Genomic DNA, 16,242 nt, shown 5'->3' with positions numbered 1-16,242 from the left:
AGTGGAAGGTAACTCCAACAGGTTTAAGTTCAAGAATAGGGAATCAATTGGTGGAAATTACTGACCAGTCCCTTCCATTGGTCAATCCTACGGACTCCAAACCTGAACCAAGGATGCAATTGGGAGAGGAATTTAATGCGCATTATTAACTGTGTTAGTCACTTTTGATATCTGACTCCAGCCTGGATTGAGATTATTTTCCTTGAGCTGTCTCCCTGCAAAATTTTGCCATGGTGGTCAGTGTTGAGACCCCACCCTGGATCCTCGTGAACTCGGGCTGTCTAACTCAGTGTCTGCTGCTAGGGATCACGTTACTGCCCCACCCCAATCTGAGATCACTCCAATAGCAGAAATTACTGCAGAATGCAACTTTTTTTTTAACAATAAGTGCCACATCATGATTAAAATAAGGGAAGGTGGGGAATTTGGGGGGGGTCTCACAACACTTTCACCGTACACACTCCAAGTACATATTTCACCCCTGCATCTCTGACTCCAATACTCACTTGATGGGATATCCCCTACAATTCGATTCAAACATACTCTCTCTCGGCTCATCGACCTTCTCCACTCCTCTGCACCCCAACCCAGTAAAATAAACTTTTAAAAAAACACACCGTATCTCCTGCATTAGATCAGCATTAAGTGCACTGGTTCAGATGATCCTGGGCAGATAGGTGCCTGTATCCACGGGGGATCCATAGCTGGCCTGTAGGCCTCACACACTCCTCCTGCCACAGGAGGGCTAGTCCGAGAAGGGGATGAAGTCTGTCAGTGCTGGTCCTCTTTCTGATCCCTAATGTAGTGGGCACCAAAGGCCTTGATTTCCATGGCCCTGATCCCAGGATGTCCCCTGTAACACTAGAAGCTCAGCGGCCATTTTTATGCACAGCAAGCTCCCATGACGGTCAGTGTGATGGTGGCCAGATTATCTGTTGGGCTGACGTGGATATGTGTGGGCCAGGGAACCAGGAAGCACCCTGCCCTCCCCCTTCTCATCAGAATAAGGTCCTGGGATCTTCGCTGACCAACTGACAGGGCTTTGGTTGAAAGACTGCACTGTTGATAGAGCAGCCGTCCCTGGGTACCGCACTGGGGCGCCCACCTAGACTTTTCTACTGAAGCCTCTGGGGTGGGGCTTGCAGCTATAACTCAGAAGCAAAAGCACCATGCACTGAGCCGCAGTTGGAAGCCGGGGAGCAAGACTGTCCCCGGTAACAGTGGGGCACTGAAGCCCACAGCCCCTCCCCACCCCCAGCCAAGGCGCGACACCCTTTAAGTGTTAGTGTTCTTAAACCATCACCCTCAAAGTAACAATCTGCTGGAGGAACTCAGCAGGTCGAGCAGCATCTGTGAGGAGAAAGAAGCTGTCGACGTTTCCGGTCACTGCGGACACGTCTCCTCCCTCGGACGATGTCCGACCTGCTGAGCTCCTCCAGCAGATTGCTTGTTGCTCCAGATTCTAGCATCTTCCGTCTCTTGTGTCCTCAAGGTGACTCCCATCACAAGGAATATATTATAAGCACACAAAAAACTTGGCGCTACTCACAGTTCTTAAGGAGTTGACCATAGCTAATGAGACTCATTCTCACCTGGGACTGCCTCCTTTCTGAATCTGTAGCCAACAAAGGATAGACTGTCACATTGTGAATCACTCTTATCGCTGGGCTGCATATTTATATAATAATATATTAAAATTCTTGAGTGTGCACGCATTTCCAGTCAGCTGTTACCATTATCAGTTCTTTATTAAGGGGACAGCCTATGAACGTGTGCCACGCTGCACTTACAGCTTCCCACCAGTGCTGGCATTGTGGCCCAACCACAACCTATGGATGCAGGAGCAGAGTGACAAATTGGCACAAGCTGTTCCCATTAGAAAAGCAGGCCGAGGAACTGACAATGGTTTTACAAGTCTGAGGTCAGGAAGTTACATCTGCACACCCAGGTCCAATTAACTCTTGCCCTCTGACCCCGAAGGCAACACCAGGTTTTGACAGCCCCTCCCAGGAGATGGGCAATATATTCTAAAATTAATAGTCTTGTAGGTTCCTTGAGCTGGAAAGATCTGTGCAATCATTTACTGGCTTGGTTTTTTCTTTTTTTTTCTCTTTTGTTTTTGCAATTCTCAATTTCTTTCTTAAATTCCCTGCCTTTTTAAGATTTTAGAAAAATACAATCGAGACGAGTCCTTTTCCTGATGCAGCGATTGGACGCCCGCCCTCAGGGGGAGCCGCTGGTGGAGGGCTCAGCCGAGGCAGGGCCCTTGACGGAGGTAGGACTGGTCGTACTCTGCGAGGCAGGAGTACTACTGCTGGGCCCAGCAATTACGTGGACGGTGGGTCGCTGGGCGAACAGGACTCCTGAAAGAAGAAAGAGTTTGTTTTTAGTCTACCACAATTATGCAAGAAGATTGAACAGTACATGAGAGGAACTGGCCCTCAATCTTTGTGTCAAATTAGACTAAATCTCTTCTGCCTGAACATGAACCACATCCAAAAGTCAATAAGTCAGAAGTAAACTTGTATTACAAACTATGTGTATGTGTTACCATAAACAGCCTTGAGATCCTTGTTCAGGACAATAAAGAAATACAATAGAATTGGTGGGAAACTATACAAAAATAAACTGACAAACAACCAATGAAAATAAACAGTGCAAATAATGAAAAATATAAATTAATATGAGAATATGAGCTACAGAGTCCCTGAAAGTGAGTCTATTCATGGTTGAGGTGAGTGAAGTTATTCATGCTGGTTCAAGACCCTGATGATTGTAGGGTGCTAACTTCCTGAATCTGGTGGTGTGGGACCTAAGGCTCCTGCACCTCCTGCCTGATGGTGGCAGTGAGAAGAGAGCATGGTCTGGATGGTGGGGGTCCTTGATGATGGAGGCTGCTTTCTTGTGGCAATGCTCCTTGTAGATGTGCTCAATGGTGGGGAAGGCTTTGCCTTGATGGAGTGGGCTGTGCCCACCACTTTTTGTAGTCTCGTCCACTCCCTGCATATTCCTGTGTCTATCTAACAACTTCTTAAATGCCTCTATTGCATTTACTTCCACCAGCAACCCTGGCAGTCTATTCCAGGCACCCACCACACTCTGAAAAAATAATCACTGCACATTTCCTTTAAACGCTACCCCTCTCACATTAAATGTGTGTCCTCCAGTATTTAACATTTCTACACTTGGAAAAGAATTCTATTGAAGCCTCTGACTCAGAGATGAGAATGCGATCCTTGGAGACACACGGGGAAGAAAGAACCAGCACAACATCACCCTGGTTAGAGGAGGAATAGAGGTGGAAAGTGGTCACTATACAGTAGAGACTGCTTGGGCCGAATGGCCTGTACCCATACCGTTTCTCGGAATCATAAGGGAGTTTTTGAGATCAGTCTGGTTTCTTTCTCTTGAGCCTCCCCACACTGTGTTTCAGGGAGGTTTTCTCACTGATTTGTCTGAAAGTACCAGAGTTAATTCTCACCCTGTGACTGCCTTCATTCAGACAGAGCCCCCAAAGAGTTTCTCTGGGAATAAAATGCATCCTACAGGAGCTCCCACAGGTTTCCAGAGCTATCAAATTTTCAGGTCTGCCGGGAGCCTCCAGGATTAAAATCCAAGACTCCTGGACCCGGAGCAATAAAAACAGAGTCACTGAGTCATTCTGTATGGAAGCAGGCCCTTCGGCCCCACCTGTCCATGCTAATCAGGATGCTCAACTATACTAGCCCCACTTACCTGTGTTTTACTCACATTGCTTGAAACCCAACCTATCCCTGTACCTGTCCAAATATCTACTAAATGTAGTTAGTGCACCTGTCCCAACCACTTCCTCTGGCAGCTCATTCCACACACATCCCACCCTTTGTGTAAAAAATTACACATCAGGTTCCTCATAAATTTCTCCCTTCTCACCTCAGAATGATGTCTGAAAAGAGGATGCTGTCCAAGTTGCATGCCATCTTGGACAATGACTCCCATCCACTCCATAATGTACTGGTTAGGCACAGGAGTACATTCAGCCACAGACTCATTCCACAGAGATGCAACACTGAGCGTCATAGGAAGTCATTCCTGCCTGTGGCCATCAAACCTTACAACTCCTCCCTCGGAGTGTCAGACACCCTGAGCCAATAGGCTGGTCCCGGACTAATTTCCACTTGGCATTATTTACTTATTATTATTTATTTATTTATGGTTTTATATTGCTATATTTCTACACTATTCTTGGTTGGTGCGACTGTAACGAAACCCAATTTCCGTCAGGATCAATAAAGTATGTCTGTCTGTCTGTCTATATCCTGATTCCCCAGCCTTAGGAAAAAGACTGTGTGTATTCACCCTACCTAAACCCCATTCATAGTTTTATACACTGTATGTTTCAATGTACATGTGACAAATAGAGCTAATCTTATCTTAATATTACTTTGAGATCTCAGGACTAACTTACGACACATACTTCAAGTATAATGTCCTAGCCTGCCCAATCTCACCCTATAACCCATCCCATTGAGTCCAGGTAATACTCTTGAAAATCATTTTAGGTAAAATAAAGCTGCCCTTTATATTTTTAGTTTTTCTTGAACCTGGTTCTTCATTGGCTGTCACGGACAATTTAGAAGAAAGAGACGCCCATTTCATTGACAGGCAAGAATGCTCCAACCAGGGGACAGAGATCCTGCTTCCATTCTGAGACAGCAGAAGATGGAGAGTTGCTGGGATGAACACCAACTGTGTCACATCGTAAAAACCTTCCATCCCAACATACAAACTCAAATGTCAGTCTCCCTGCAGCAGCGCAAACCCACAGAAGATTATCAGGAGTGAGAATTTCCCCGTATTTATAACAAGTGCCCTGCTCCCTGGATGTGCAATTTAAATAAAAACAGGCATTTTGTTTGGAAATCCAAATTCAGAATCAGAATCAGGTTTAATATCATCGGCATAGGTTGTGAAATTCGTTGTCCTTGTGCCAGCAGTACAATGCAATACATAATAATTTTAAAAAACATGAATCACAGTAGATATATAGTTAAATTAAATAGGTAGTACAAAAATAAAAATAAAAAGTAGTGAGGTAGTGTTGATGGGTTCAGTGTCCATTCAGAAATCAGATGGCAGAGGGGAAGAAGCTGTTCCTGAATTGGTGGGTGCGCGCCTTCAGGCTCCTGTACCTCCTCCCTGATGGTAACAATGAGAACAAGGCATGACCTGGGTGATGAGGGTCCTTACTGATTATTCCTGAGAACAATCAACAATTTATTAATGAACATGCTCATTCTTTCAGCACCAGGAGGCCTGTCTGGTTGGGAATAGCAAGAGGAAGTGCCTTACCTGTGTAGAGAGTGCCGTTAATCTCAATAGACATGTTGATGCTGCTGATGCCATTTGTTGACAAGTTCAAGGCCAGCTCCTGTCGATCATCTGTAGAGGGAATCATACAGCACATTGGTTAGAGCACATGTGGGTGGTGGAGAAGGCACTGGGTATGACTGCCTTCATAGACCCAGGCACTGACTGTACAGAGCGTGGATGTCACGATGCACTTGTGTAAAACAACTCCTTTCTCACCCCCACTTCCCTTCCACCTCTCCCCTTTATGCCCGCCATGTCGCCTCCTCTCCACTCTCAGTCCTTGGTCAGGGTTTTCATCCAAAAACCCAACAATTCCTTTCCTCCCACAGATGCTGCTCGGCCTGCTGAGTTCCTCCAGCAGACTGTTTAACAGCACAAAAACATTCCCGGCAGCCCAGCACCCACTATCGACCAGTCCCTCACAGCAATCCAGTGACAGGTCTTATTTTTGTCATTTTCACCACAGTCCCATCGACTGCTCCCGGATTCTACCCACCGGGCTCAACTTCGAGCAGTAACGACCCCACGCACTGGGATGTGGGGAGGAAGCTGGAGCGCCCGGAGGAAATCAGGGGACTCACTGGGAACTGGAGCATGCTGGGGAACCCGCGAGGTCACAGGGATATCGTGCAAACTCTACACGCGAAGCAGCTCACGGAGAAATGGAATTCCCCGCTGATATTCCTTCGCCCCTCATCAATTCCCCGGCCACCTCCATCAGGGAGTAAGGCAAGCGTGCAAAGTTCTCACCGGCAGCAGTGGAGGTCAGGATCACGGCCCGGGTCACTGAAACTGCCAGGTAGTGGCTCTGCAGTTACTTACCCCCAGCACCTCTCAGACCCTTGACCTTTAGCACAGGAAGGAGAGCAGCAAGTCCAGGATTGGGCAGCACGGTAATGCAGTGGTTGGGGCAACGCCATTACGGCACAGCGATCCCGGTTCAATTCCTCCACTGCCTGTAAGGAGTTTGTACTTTCTCCCCGACCACACGGGTCCCCTCCAGGTGCTCCCTTTTTCTCCCGCATTCCAAAGATGTACCGGTTTAGGTTAATTGGTTACGTGCGTAATTGGGCGGTGTGGGCTTGTTAGACCGGAAAGGCCTGTTACTGTGCTTATCAATCAATCAATCAATTAATCAATCAATAGGAAAAAACGAAACCACCACCTCCAGGTGCCTCCACTGTCACTGGGTCTAAATGCTGGAACCCCCTCCCCAATGGGGCTGTGGGACCGCCTTCACCAGAAGGACTGCAGTGGTAAAAGAACGAAGCTCGCCACCATAGGCTCAACGGCAATCAGGATTGGGTAATAAATGCTGGTCTTGGCAGTGACATCCTATAAAGATGCTACTGAGCACGTAACCCCCGACCCCTCCTCCACAGAGTGGCTACCCAGGTGACAGTTTGGTGCTTCCCAGACCGACAATTTTGCTGCCAACACTGAGGGCACAGTGATGAGGTTTAGACTGATGATCGAACTCAACCGTTCTTCACATCAAAGACCTTGCTGGGCAGCTCTTCGCTGGCAGTCTAGGACAGTGATACGTAACGAAGGCAAGGAGCAGAAGTGAAGTCAGGTCTGCCCCGTGTGATATACAAAAATGACAGGGACGGTCAGGCCAGCAGTCTACCATCACCACAAGACTTGTATGTATCCAGGGCAAAGAAGCAGGGAGAAAAATCATTGAGGACACTACCCACCTGCAAATCGACTTCTCCAAAAGCCCCCTTTGGGAAAGCATTATAGGGTTATTAAAACAAAGACTTCACACCATTTGAAAAGTTTCTTCTCCTGGGCAGTTAATCTGATCAAACATTCTAGTTAGCTCCCCAGCACCTCCTTCTATCTGTTACCCCCCACACTGCACTGTGAACAGTTTAAAGCACTTTTTATGCATTTTTATAAATGTAAATAAATGCTGGAATTTACATATTTATGCACTTTATTCAAATCTGTAATTTAACCTCTAAGTTTATGTTTATTTTTATATATATAATTCTTTGCTCTTTATAATAACTGACCGTTGTTGTTTTTTGTTGCATGTCGTGCCCTGACGAAGACAAGACAGCAAATTCCTAAAACATGTAAATGTAGATGGTGAATAGAGTTGATCCTTAATCCTGTGTACAGACTCTGGGTCCATTATTACACAGGAACACGTACAGACATACAAATGTTAGGCACATAGCCCACACTCACTTCCAGTCAATGTGATCAGCTGCTCACTAATCCAGAGAAGCTAGTACTGCAAGTACGGGCACCAACCTTGCCCTATCCAAGCTAGCCTTGCCCCGTACAGAACTGCGGATGTGAGCGTGAAGGAACACTGGGGTGGCAGAGTGGTGCAGCGTTCAGAACCGTTGTCTCACAGTGTTCAACCCTGACCTTCGGTCCTGTCTGTGATGAGTTTTCACGTAACCCTTGTGACCGCCAGGTGCTCTGGAGTCCTCCGACATTTCAAAGACATGGGTAGGGTAATCGGCTACTGTAAATAACCCACAATGTGTGGGTTAGTGGTAGAATTTGGGGGGGAGGGGGGTGAAGTTGATAAGAATGTGAACAGAATAGTGTAAACTGGAGTTTAGATGAAGGACTCTATCTGTCTATGTCTGTTTCCATTACAATTGAATAATTTCAATTACCTGCACCTCACAAACACTCCACAGGGTGGCACTAAAGCTTCGCCAGGATTTGAACAACCTCACTGACTTCCACGCAATCTCGCTGCCCCCGCTTCTTTTGGGACAGTCCCTCGCTCCCCCTTTGGAGGATGGCATCACAACGATGACTCCCCTTTCACAGAGCTTTTAAACAAAACAACAGGTCCCCAGGCACTTTTGGTGGGAGTGTCTGCCAACAGTTTAGAGGTGCTTGGAGATAGCTTTTAAGGATGAATTTAACAGAAGAGGGAATTTCGGGAGCTTAGGGCCTAGATTGGTGAAAGGAGGACTTGTGCAGTGAGTGGTACAGCCGTGAGGAGAGCAGAACAGAGGGATCTGGGAATACAGATCCATAATTCCTTGAAGTTATGGATCATAAAGAGAGTTGGCACACTGGCCTTCGTAAATCGAGAGTATTGAGTGCAGGAGTTGGGAAGTTATGTTGAAGTTGTGTAAGACACTGGTGAGGCCACATTTGGAGTATTGTGTGCTATTCTGGTCACCTGCCTACAGGGAGACATCAATAAGACTGAAAAAGCACAGAAAAAATTACAAGGATGTTGCTGTGACTTGAGGAACTAAGTCATAGGAAAAGGGTGAACAGGACTTAATTCCCCAGACTGTTGGAGAATGGGGGCAGGTTTGATAGAGGTATACAAAATTATAGATAAGGAAAACCCAAGCATGCTTTTTCCATTGAGGTTGGGTGAGACAACAACTACAGGTCAGATGTTCTGAGTGAAAGGTGAAATATTTAAGGGGAACCTGCGGGGGAACTTCTTCATTCAAACAGTGGTGCAAGTGTGGAACAAGCTGCCAGCAGAAGTGGTGGAAACGGGTTGATCGCAACATTTAAGTTGGGTAAGTACAGTACGTGGATGGGAGGGGTATGGAGGGCTATGGTCCAGGTGTGGGGCGATGGGATCAGGCAGGGTAACAGTTTGGCAGGGTCTGGATGTATGAGAGGGGCTTGGTTCCGGACTGCAGTCCTCTATGACTCCACGGCACGGCTGGTGCGACGGATCAGAGTCTGGAACTGATACGTGCACACGTTCTCTCTGTGACTGTGTGGCTTACCCTGGGTGCCTTGGTTTTCTCCTCAGCCCAAAGACGTGTGCTAACAGGCTAACTGGCCAACGTCAATGGGATTAACGTGGGATCCGTGTAAATGGGTGTCTCTCCACAATTTAGCATGGAACCAGGTCTTCTGTCTGGTATTTGAAGGTCGGCATGGGAAATGATGGGCTGAAGGGCCTGTTTCTGTACTGTGTGACTCTATAACATCCATGACCCGTTTGTGTTGTAAATCAGTCCTGGGATCTCATAAAATAATATTATTTGAAACACGTACATTGAAACCTACATGAAATGCCTCATTTGCGTCGATTAACATAGTTTGTGGATGTGCTGGGGCAGCCCACAAGTATCAGCACTAAGACAGCATTCCCACAATTTACTAATCCTAACCCGTACGTCTTCAGAATGTGGAAGGAAACTGCAGCACCCAGAAGAAATCCATGTTCACAGGGAGAACATACAAACAACGGCGGGAATCGAACTTCGATCAGTGATCACTGGCGCCTTAAGGGTTCTGCTAACTGCTACCGCGCCGCCTGTCTTAATCCCACTTGAAGAGCTGAACGAGCCTCAGACAGGCAGAGCAGCACTCCCACAGAGCTGCAACCAGGGGCTTGTACTGACATAGGATTACCTGGTCTCCTTCGTGGATACACTTTGAATCTATTTGCACCTCTGATAATCTTGGAGGAAGTGAATGCCGTCTGGCCTACATTCTGTGGCTAGGCTGGCATCTGAAGCCACTGGGTTGTCAGGGGACCTAAGGTCAGTGACCAAGCCTGGTTAAATCCCCAAACCGGGGCATGTAATCCAAAGTAGCATGTGATTCTGCTTTACAGTGTACAGCAGGGCTACAGGGCAGATTGCTTTATGGCACTCAAGGTGCTGTGTAAGTTAGTTGTTCAATGGGGAATAAGAGCTTGTATTATTGTTGGCTGCAGTCCAAGGGTTTAGCTTTTATTGCGTTGTTACAGCAATAACTCTGTAGGCTTTTATCACTCGGATACTGCAAGCTCATGGCACGGGCAGAGTTTCACGTGGAGACGTCCAAGGTTGGGACCTTCATTGGTTGCATGGGTCAGAGTTTCAGAGTGCCTCCAAGGTGCAATATTGTCTTTGTCTTCCTATTTCAGTATAAACTCCTGATAGCTGTTCTTTTGTGGCTCTGTGGGAATGCTTTGCTGCCACACCACCCATCTTATTCCCATTGTCTTCACCTTTCACCCTTAACCTATGGCCTCTTCTTCCAGTCCCGCCCAGACTCAGTGGAAAAAGCCTACTTGCGCATAATGGCCCATATTCATTGTGATTGATACAGCCCTCAATGCTCTGATAGAATTTACAGCAACACACATAAAACGCTGGAGGTCAGGCAGCATTGGTGGAGGAGAATAAACAGCTGATATTGCAAGATATTAAGTCTGAGTATCCTCCAACCTCATGGCCTGAACATTGATTTCTCTAGCGTCTGGTAATTTCTCCCCTAAACCTCTCCTCGTTTTCCATTCTCGTTTCTGTCTCACCCTTTTTCTTCTCACCTTACTTTGGTTCCCCTCTCCCACATTCCACTGTCCTCTCCTATCAGATTCTTTCTTCTTCAGCCCTTTACTTCTTCCACCAATCTTTCCAGCTTCTCACTTCACCTCCCTCCCCCACCCATCTATCTTCCCCCTCACCCTCCCTGCCACCTTCATATTCTGGCATCTGCCTCGTTCCTTTTCAATTCTGATGAAGGGTCCTGGCCCAAAACATAAACTATTTATTCCTCTGCCCAGATGCTGCCTGACCTGCTGAGTTCCTCCAGCACTCTGTGTGTGTTGCTCAGGCCATTCCAGCAGATGCAGAATCTCCTGTGTTTAACATTTCACGTGTGTCCAAATCTAAGTCATCTGCTTCTTATTTGCTCACCCAGTCAAGACAGTGAGATGAGAGACAGCAGACGCTGGAATCTGCTGGAGGAACTCAGCAGGTCGAGCAGCATCCGTGGCGGGAGGAATTAGAACACAGAAAAAGCAAATTCGTTCACCATCTCTGTGCCTGCCATTATTTTATACACCTCTTCATGCTTCTGCACTCCGAAGAATAAAGTCCACGCTGCACCGGAGGCGGTCCATGCTCGGTTGAGGGCTGGCCTCTCCCATCGATCAGTGACAAGCTGGATTGCGTGTCTGTGTGTGTTTGTCTGCGGACTGCTGGGAACCGCACCATCAATTTGCGGGGCCTGTCACTCAGGGACTAGGGCTATGTATAGTTTTTTCTCGCGTCACTATATATTTTTTTGCTCGCTTTTTGAATGTGCTGTGTACGCTTTGTACCTTGGTCCCAGAGGAACGCTGTTTGGTTTGGCTATATTTACGTATGGTTGAATGATAATTAAACGAATTTGATTTGATTTCCTACTGTTCTATATTCTTTGTTCGAACAAACTGCAGATGCTGGAATCTTCCCAACAGCCAACCAACAGGTCATGCAGCATCCGTTAGGGTGAGGAACTGTCGATGTTTCAGGTCCTGATGCAGCATTTCGACTTGAAACGTCAACAGTTCCTTTCCTCCCCAACAGACGCTGCTCGACCCACCGAGTTCCTGCAGCAGACTGTCTGGTCCTTGTCCAGGCTGCCACGGACGGGACCAAGGAGCTGACATACCCTGTACCCTGGGGAGGGGTGAAAGATTACGTCTTTGGACTGCGGGAGGAAACCAGAGCGCCTGGAAGAAACCCACGCAGTCATGGGGGAACCTACAAACCCCCTACAGACACTGGCATGGTTTGAACCCAGGTCACTCGCTCTGTAGAGCGATATGCTACCCCGGGTTGTCCAACGAGCCTGAAGTAAGGGTCTCACCTTTCCCGTTGATTTTGATGCTCATGGGCATGTGGGTTGCCATGGCGAACAGGTTCTGCTGCAGGGCCTGCTGCATCAGGCGCTGCTGCTCCTCTGAGTACCGTGCCAGCTTCTTCTCCGGGGGCTCCCCGCTCTCCAGCTTCTCCCTCAGCTGCTCCAGGGTGATGGCCTGTGCGGCGGAATGGTGGCCTCCCAGAGCCAACGGGATGTGGACGCGGCTCGGGGTGAGGGAGCAGGTAGCTGTGGCATCCTCTGGATAGGGAGGGGAGGGAGATAGAAAAGAGGTGCATGTCAAATCAGGGCTGCATCGTTCCTGAGAATGGCTATCCTCAATTACAGAGCTCACGTGATTGGCTTTTCTCTATTAGAGGGCTCACAAGATTGGCTTTATTCCCATTACAGAAATCACGTGATTGGTCATCTTCCATTATAGGTCTAACGTGATTGGCTTTCCCCATTACAGCGCTCATGTGATCCACCATCCTCCATTACATGGCTCACATGATTGGCTATTTCCCATTACAGCTCTCATGTGATTGGCTAGCCTTCATCAAAAATCTCTCATGATTGTTTACAGAACTCAAGTGTTTGGATATCCTCCATAACACAGCTCATGCGATAGGCCACTTCCTTACACAGCTCACGTATTATAGGCAGCCCTTTAACAAACTGTTTGTGTTTGGCCATTTCCCATACACAGCTGACATGATAGACCATCCTCCTTTTACAGATCAAGTACTACAGATGACTCTCTAACACATTGTTCACACGATTGGCTATCTACCACTGCTCAGTTCATGTGATTGGCTATTATCCAATAGACAGCATGTGTGATTGGTTGCATTCTCTTCCGCACCTAACTTGATAGGCCACAGACACTGGCCAGTGGGCAGCATTGTTACTCCACAGACAGATGACCAAAAGCTTTCTCCAGAGAGATGAGCCCCAAACAATGGAAGACTTTGTGGGGAGGAGGTGCCTTCCCGTGTATCCTCTCCTATCCCAGAAGCCAGGCCTAGGATGGATCTAATTCTGAAGAATATTAAGGTGCTAATACTGAAAACTCTGGAAATAAATTGCCCTACTCAGTAGCAAATGACTAGCTCTTGTAAACATGGATTTTATTCAGATTGGTTCTTTTGCATTGATGTCCTGTTTTGCACAGGCTTTTTCTTCATTGTCTGGTCATATTTATACATAATCTATGTACTGTGTGTTGTCTGAACCTACATACCTGTGGTATAGCTGCAAGCGAGTTGCACCTGTAGCGCATTGCATTTGCGCACTTGGCAGTAAACCTGACAATGGGCACCTGTGCCTACTCCAGGTGATGAGTAGCACTAACTACTGTACTTGGCTGTGAGTGACCTCACAAAATGCTGACTTTGTCAATGAGATACATTGTGGAGCATTCTTCACAGACATGACTTCCAGCAAAAATTTGTCTCCATCCTGTGTCTTGTGTGAAGTGTGATCTTAACCAATGGGTTCACTACAGTACTGACCCCAGTGAGACTGGTGCTAAAAATTACATTGCTATCTTAATAAAGTTCTCACTGGGAATTAACTAACCTACAGGACACCTTCTATATTAAAAATATGAACTCTTGATCTCTCAATCTACCTGTGATGGACACAGGGGATTCTGCAGAGGCTGGAATTCCAGAACAACACACATAAAAGACTGGAGGAACTCAGCAGGTCGGGTAGCACCTATAGTTTGGAATAATCAGTCGACATTTCCGGCTGAGACCCTTCTTCAGGACATGATGTTACCTGGCTGATGCACAGTATTAGATTTATGCCACATGTACTGCTAACCATATTCTTGCCCATAAAGACTTTGTAGTGTGTCACCTAGAAGATACTGTAAAGGTGTGGAGGAAGGTCTTGTGGTTGGATGAGACAAAAGTGGGACTTTTTGGCCTCAACACCAAGAGGTATGTGTGGTATAAATCTAATACTGTGCATCAGCCAGGTAACAGCATCCCTACTCTAAAGGATGGTGGTGGTAGCATGATGCTATGGAGATGCTTTTCAGCAGCAGTGACCGGAAATCTGGTCAGGATTGACGGAAAGACGAATGCTGATGAATGCAGAGAGATCCTGCATAAAAATCTGCTAGCCTCTGTCAGAAAGCTTTAACTGAGGAGGAAGTTTGTCTTTCAGCAGGACAGCGACACAAAGCACACTGCCGCAGCAAGCATGGAGTGGCTTCAAATGAAGAAAATGGATGTCCTTGAGTGACCCAGTCACAGTCCTGACCTTAACCCAATTGGAAAGCCTCTGGCAAGACTTCAAGATTGCGGTCCACCGCCGCTCCCAATCTAACCCGGACAGCTTGAGCAATTTTGCAAGAAGGAAAGGGCAAATCTTGCTCCATCACATTGTGTGAAGCTAATAGAGTCTTATCCAAAGAAGCTAGCTGCGACAGGTGGTTCAACTACGTAATGAGCAAAGGGGGGACGAATACTTATGAACTTCTGACATTTCAATTTTTGAATTTTTTAGTTTTCATGCTTTACAATTTTCCCTGCTTATGTGTGGGCTCTATTGTGAAAAAAGGAGAATGCGATTCATAAATAAAAATTCTCAGTTAAATGGATCAAAATCCCTTAATACACTCAATTATGTGAACAAAGGGTTGGGGGCTGAGTACATTTTTAAGGCACTGCAAGAAAGGATGTGCTAGCATTGGAGAGAGTCCGGTGGAAGCTGTGAATACAGTGTCATCATCTTATACACCTCTATCAGGTCACCTCTCATCCTCCGTCGCTCCAAGGAGAAATGGGTTCACTCAACCCATTCTCATAAGGTATGTCCTCCAATCCAGGCACCATCCTTGTAAATCTCCTCTGCACTCTCTCTATAGTATCCACATCCTTCCTGTAGTGAGGTGACCAGAACTGAACACAGTACTCCAAGTGGGGTCTGATCAATGACCAATGAACCTTCGCAGTACATCTTTGGATTGCAGCAGGAACCTGGAGGACCCGGAGAAAACTCACACATTCCACAGGGAGGATGTACAGAGATGGCACCAGAATCGAACACTAAACTCTGGAACGCTCTGGGCTGTAAGGGAGATAGTCTGAATATTTTTACCAAGGTAAACATGTCCAGTAGTGAGGGCACAGCTTTAAGGTGAGAGGAGTGAAGTTTAAAGGAGATATGTGGGGCAGCTTTGGAACAGACTGCCGGGGGGGGGCTGATGGAAGCAGATAGTGACCTTTACGAGGCTGTTCGATAGACGCATGTAGCTGTTCCATTCTGTACCTTATTTTGCATTGTTATTATTTTACATCAAAGCACTGCGTAATGTTTGATGTGTATGAACAGTGTAGAAGGCAAGTTTTGTACCGTATCTTGGCACTCATGATAATGGTTGCCAATATATAAAAATGCAAGGAATGGAGGGACATGTGACGAGAAGAAATTTTATTAAACCTGGCATGATGGTTAGTACTGATATCATGAGCCAAGGGATGTGTTTCTGTCCCGTATGTTCGAATTCTAGATTCCAAGTTAATTTCAGAAATATTTAAAATCCTCAGCTGTCCTGGCTGGGTTTGAACTCATATTGCGAGATCAATGGTGTAGGGAGCTAAGTCCAGTAACTGAGCCCCTATATCATTGTACCCCAGGTGCTAACGGAGCATTTTGGAAGCCGATCCCTCTTGTTACACGTTTATCTCCGCTTCAAGATGGGGGTGGGAAGGTCCAATATAGACGACCAGATAAACAGTCCCAAAAGTATGAAGGATCAATGGAAACAAAGAGAGGGATTAGAGGGATTATCTAAAAGATCAAAGAACAGTACAGCTGCATCTGGTCAACACTGTTGTGAAACTGCTTGAACCAGGTGTGAAAAATAACCTTGCAAAGTCAATACAGAATGACCAGTGGTAAAGGTGAGGGAGAGGGAGTGAGTGGGGGGGGGGGGTGGGGGAGAGACAGTGGGTGGAGGAGAGAGAATAAGAGAGGGAGAGAATGGATGGGGAAGAGGGAGAGAGTGGGGAATGGAGAGAATGTGGGTGGGGTAGAGAGTGGGAGAGAGAGGGTGGGGGGAGAGAGAGGGAGAGGGAGGGGGAAGGGAGAGAGAGGGAGGGGGAAGGGAGAGAGAGGAAGGGGAAAGGGAGAGAGAGGAAGGGGGAAAGGGAGAGAGAGGGAGAGGGAATGGGGGAGGAGGAGAGTAAGTGGGGGAGAGGGAATGGGAGAGGAAGAGATGCTAATAACCAGCAGAGTGGGAGAGACATCTGAAAAGTTGTAAGACCATCTGCCTCTGCTGGTAAATGGGATTAGTGCAGG

General features: G+C 47.0%; 1 protein-coding gene across 5 annotated transcripts in view; it reads right to left on the bottom strand.

Annotated features, from left to right (window-relative positions):
* Window positions 1–1,419: 1,419 nt before the first annotated feature.
* LOC140714315 (AT-rich interactive domain-containing protein 3B-like) overlaps window positions 1,420–16,242 on the bottom strand; it is a 238,305-nt gene continuing 223,482 nt past the window's right edge. For 4 of the 5 annotated variants that reach the window (XM_073025454.1, XM_073025456.1, XM_073025457.1 and 1 more), the window contains 3 exons: window positions 11,935–12,186; window positions 5,332–5,421; window positions 1,420–2,363 (listed from right to left, as the gene is read on the bottom strand). In XM_073025454.1, the coding sequence (XP_072881555.1) occupies window positions 2,224–2,363; window positions 5,332–5,421; window positions 11,935–12,186 (482 nt within the window). In that variant the 3' untranslated portion in view covers window positions 1,420–2,223. Of the gene's footprint in view, window positions 2,364–4,943; window positions 5,179–5,331; window positions 5,422–11,934; window positions 12,187–16,242 lie in introns of those variants that run through there. The other variant, XM_073025455.1, reaches the window with a different exon arrangement.

Source organism: Hemitrygon akajei, chromosome 21, assembly GCF_048418815.1.
Source record: "Hemitrygon akajei chromosome 21, sHemAka1.3, whole genome shotgun sequence".
Taxonomy (NCBI): Eukaryota; Metazoa; Chordata; class Chondrichthyes; order Myliobatiformes; family Dasyatidae; genus Hemitrygon; species Hemitrygon akajei.
Note: the sequence above shows the minus strand (reverse complement) of the source record. Positions and strands in the feature narration are given on the sequence as shown.